Genomic DNA, 5,342 nt, shown 5'->3' on the forward strand with positions numbered 1-5,342 from the left:
GTGATCTCTAGTCAAACACCACCGGATCGTGATCAGATTTGATGTATTTGTGTTATTTCAGGTTAGATTTGGTGCTTATATGTATGGTGTATCTCATGGTGGCCGATGCCGGTTCCACTACCACACCAGATCTGGTCTCTGGTGATGGTGTTTACATAAAAAAGTTCTACAAAAAAAGATGCACACAAGGTGCTTCATGAAATGCCTCAATGAATTTAGGTAAGTTACTAAGTTGTAAATTTAGTAGTAAATTTAGTTGTGAATGATACTGGTGAAGCTTTTTTAGAGTTTAAACAGTGAATAAATTGTTAATATAACGTCTCTTTGTATATTTGTTCAGATCTTCTGTTTTATTGTGATTATGGTTCTGATATATATGGTGCACACAACATGTTTGATGAAATGCTTGAACGAAATTCGTTAAGTTATTAAGCTGTAAGTATGTGTTTTTTATATATTAGTTTGTGAATATGTAAGTTATTAAATTGTGAATACGAATTTTTTTTATTCACTAAATTGTGAGTTAGTGTCTGTAATATTGAATTAAGCTGTGAGTTAGTGTCTCAAATGTTGAATTAAACTGTGAATTCTGAATTTTTTTTTATCCAAATCTGATTTTTTTATTCGCTAAATTGTAAATGTTTTTCTTTTGATGTTTAGCTCTGAAATGTGAGATAATTTATGTACGTATTAAACTGTGAATGATTTGTTTAATACATTGACATATTATACTTGTAAATTAGCTATAAATGTATCGTATTAAACTGTGAATTTTATATATTAAGCTGTAAATTTTATTTACACTTAATATAATAAATTCACAATTTAACGCATAGAAATGTTTGCATATATGAACATATAAATGTAATTTTTAAGCTGATAATATTGATGTGAATAGATAATTTTTCGTATTAAACAGTGAATTGACTATATTAAGTTGTGAATTGACTGTATTATGCTGTGAATTTGTTATGATTTTTGTGTTTGCTTCTGAAATATAAGAAGAAATAATCATTATACACATATATGATTTTTTCTAAATTTAAATAAATTTTACAAAAACTTAAATTAAGAATATTGTGTAAATTAAACTTTGAAAAAAACACTAACCTTCATATCTGAAAGTATAAATGTAAGTTTTAAGTTAACAATATGACATTTCAGTGTATTAAATTGTTAATTTTTTATATTAAGCTGTGATTTTATGTATTAAACGATAATCGACTATATTAAGTTGTGAACTGATTGCAATTTACAGTTATTTTTTTCATAAATTTTGTATTAATGTTCTTGTGAATATATATTTATTTTTTGTGTTGTATATGTATGTAAGAATGCATTAGTTTTTTAATTGTTTAGTGTTAAATTCAAAATGTGTGAATTAATAGGTTTTTTAAATTATGAATGTAGTATTTACCCTCTCATTGCATGACTTTATATACATATATGATTTGCAAGAAAAGATGGTTGCAACGTTGGCGTATGTGGTTGATGGCAACGTGTGGTGGTGGTGGTGGTAGTAAACTTTGAGTTTGACTTCTTTAAATTTATGAATTAGTGTAAAATAGATTGTATTAAGTTGTGAATTTTTTGTATTAAACTGTAAATGGATTGTATAAAATTGCATTTTACATAATTTTGGTGTTAAAAATATAGAATGATTGTATGAATGAAAATATTTGAGTAAAAAAATATAATTTTGCCCTTTTCTTAACAAAAAGACAAAAATTAAGATTTTAACATGTCTAGTAATATTCACAATACATATTACTTATTAAATGTGGGTTCTTAGGGTTCTTAATCTTTTGTGGTTCTCATTTGAACCACTCCCTATATATATATATATATACATATATATATATATATATATATATATATATATATATATATATAACTTCAATAAAAAAATCATTATTAACAATCAACAAATAAAATAATTGTGAGCGTCGGAAATCATAATTGATCAACGACCTAGGGAATGGATGTACACTTGTAAACTGGATTATACCATAAAACTCAACTCTTTACCAAAAAACACACGTCTTTTTTCATTTAATTTTTTTTAAGCTACGTTTTTTATCGAAAAAAAAAACGAATATACCATTGTTCACGAATTTTCATCCTTTTTGCATAGAGATTCATGTTGATACAAAAAAAAAACAATATGAATCTGACTTACTATTTCATCTCAATTTTTTGTCCTCTATTAATAAACATCGACATCGATTAAAAAAATCGACCAGTTTAGATTCACATTGTGAATCTAAACTGAAAAAATTTCAATTTTAACATTCACAATATGAATCTGACTTACTATTTCAACTCATTGATCATTCACAAATTAAATGAAATTTACATGTGAATCAAATATATTTTCATGTAGTTTTATAATATTTTAATGTTTTGATTACTAGTAAATAACTTTTGTAAAATCAACAAATAGGTTAATTCACATTGTAAATCTGAACTGTATATAACTTAGTTATCAGAATTCACAATGTGAAACTGACTTACTATTATTCACACTGTGAATCTGAGCAGATTCACAATATGAATTTGAACTGAAATTTCGATTTATTTTTTAAAAATCAATACGAATCTATGATTAAAGTATACCAACAAAATATGAATTTTAATATATTTATTAAATTTTTTTCGATAAAAATAAGATCTTAACTTTTCAAAAAACTAAGAAAATGAAGTCGGTGTTTTTGGAAAAAAAAGTTCACTTTTTATATATCAATATGGATCTATATGGAAAGATGATGAAAATTTATGAACAATTGTATATTCATTTTTTTTCGATAAAAAACATGGCCTAAAAAAGTTAAACTAAAAAAAGTAGGTTTTGTTATAATTTGGTGCATGTGCGTCCATTTTAAAAGTATACAACTCTTCATTTTATCGTTGATCACTTTAAATTCCGACGTTTTTGGATTGATTCATTGGTTCCTGGATTAATAATGGTTCACTATTGAACTTTTAAAGATGTATGTATATATATATATATATATATATATATATATATATATATATATACATATATATGACATCTAAAATAGAGATAAAACTTTTCATTTTAAAGAAAATCATTATTTCCATACATCAATGTTTCAAAATCAACCACAATACAATATATCAAATCATCAGAGTAAAATAGTCATAAATGCGGAATCATGAGAGGAATGATGTGCGACCATGCCGGACCCTTCCCTTTCGAGTTGGAAGTACCTGAAATATTAAACCACAAAAACCGTAAGCACAAAACTTAGCGACTTCCCCAAAAATACCACATACCATACATACAAATGCCATGGGCTACTCCTATGGTCTTTTCCCTAGAATGTCATGGTCTACCCCTAAGGTCTTACAACCAAGTTTCATGGGCTACCCCCATGGTCTAACATCCAAGTGCCATGGGCTACCCCATGGTCTTTCATGAAATTGCCATGGGCTACCCCCATGGTCTTTCATACAAATGTCATGGGCTATCCCCAGGGTCTTCCATGCAAGTATCATAAAGAGACCTAGCATCCTACACAATCAAATGGGTCGAAATTGATGCCTTCCACTTACAAGTATAGTGAGAAGACTCACCTATCAGATGACGATCAACTGCTACCGCTCCTACTGCCAAGAGTAAAGATGCTATGAACCACCTATACAACCATACAAAGTACACCCTTAGCTTACCTTCCAAAACTAGGGTTCAAGCCAAAAGTCAATAGTTAAAGTTGACTCGCCACATCGTGGCCATCCTTGGCCACGTAGTAGCCCTCAAAAGACAAAACATACGCGTTTTCCCTCAATCGTCATGTTGTGGGCACTGGGTTCAAAACATCTTAATGGATTAGGGCGAATCCTCTGATCCCAAAGGTTCCAAAGTCCAGATTTGATCATTTTTATGTTCTAAGTGGATAAAGTCTCCAATTTTATCCCTTAAGACTCTCCAAGAGGTCAAGATCTCAAGTCTTAGGTCCAAAGAGGCAAAAACTTGACCTGGGCTCAACCAATAAGCTCTTAATCCCTTAAGTCCTTAACTCATTCACTCCAGAAGAGCTTGTAACACTAAAACTAGCTTAAAGGATTGTGATTTTTATGAATGAATGTCTAATGCATGTCTTAGACTCATATTAGGTCAAAAATGAGGATTATAACCAAAATCTCATGCATGGTTGAATTAACCAACCATACTTCAAATCCAAACCATGAATTACTCCAAATGAACTTGAGATTCATAAAGTTGTGACCTTTATGAAATTGAACCATACCAACTAACAAGATCAAGAAGAAAATGAGACAAAACTCAAGATCTAGCAACCTAGTAGAATAAAAGGTGGAGCCATTAACACTTACAAGGGTCAAAAATCGAGCTAGCCAGAGAAATGGGGACTTGCTTGTTGATCCTTGGCTTACTCCTTCTTGGTTTTTCCTTCAAAACATCTCAAAAGCACTTAGGAAAGCTTCAATAATGAAGGAAAAGGAATTAGCGTTTCTTTACAGCTAAAAAGAGTGGTGGAAGCTGAGGGTGAGCAAACCCTAGCCTCTACATTCCTTTAAATATGGTGTAAAACCCATAAAAATAGGGTTTAAGACACTAGCGGCGGCCACGTCGTGGGCTTTACCTACCACGTCGCGGCGTGTCAAAAGAGACTCGCGACCAAAAATGAATCGCCATGCCATGTCGATCATTCCCCACGCTATGGACACTCCCAAACATCAAACATTAAGTAAAATAAAAAATACCTCAAAATTCAGATGTTACAACTCTCCTCCACTTGAATCAGACTTCGTCCTCGAATTCCGTTGCTGCAAATAGCTTCGGGTAGTGTTCTCTCATTTCATCATCAGGCTCCCACGTCCACTTTGAACCTTTCTGGTGTTGCCATTGCACCATAACTAAGCCCACAACCTTGTTACGTAAGGTCTTTGTCTTCTTGTCAAGTATCGTGATCGACCTTTCTACATCGACCTGAATATCATCCAACAGAACCACTACGGAATCGTCAGCTAGGCACTTCAGCAACCGAGAGACGTTGAATGTGTTGTGGATCTGACTGAGCTCACCAGTCAGGTCTAATCGGTATGCAACCTTGTCCATCCGGGCAATAATCCTATAGGGGCCAGTGTATCGGGGGCCCAACTTGCCCCACTTCTGCAACCGAATGTGTCACACCCCCAAACCGGAACGGCGGAAACGTTCGGGGGTGGAGGACGTCATGTTCAGTATCATAACAATGCACAATAGTAAAACAAGCAACAACATCATCCATTGCGTTAATAATATAGTTAATACAAGTGTGTTCTGAATGTATTTGTAAGACACCAAAAATATAAATATC

The 5,342-nt window shown here is 31.9% G+C and overlaps 1 protein-coding gene across 1 annotated transcript; it reads right to left on the reverse strand.

Annotated features, from left to right (window-relative positions):
- Positions 1-4,783: 4,783 nt before the first annotated feature.
- On the reverse strand, positions 4,784-5,101 carry LOC145113731 (uncharacterized). The gene has a single exon (XM_079049785.1). The coding sequence runs from the start codon at positions 5,099-5,101 to the stop codon at positions 4,784-4,786; it is 318 nt and encodes a 105-aa protein (XP_078905911.1).
- Positions 5,102-5,342: the final 241 nt, after the last annotated feature.

This window comes from Lactuca virosa, chromosome 5, assembly GCF_052849685.1.
Source record: "Lactuca virosa cultivar CGN04683 chromosome 5, Lactuca_virosa_CGN04683_v6, whole genome shotgun sequence".
In the NCBI taxonomy this organism is placed as follows: Eukaryota; Viridiplantae; Streptophyta; class Magnoliopsida; order Asterales; family Asteraceae; genus Lactuca; species Lactuca virosa.

Bases quoted from the DNA above. Each gene is read 5' to 3' on its own strand.
- LOC145113731 (XM_079049785.1), bottom strand. From the start codon at position 5,101: ATGGACAAGGTTGCATACCGATTAGACCTGACTGGTGAGCTCAGTCAG.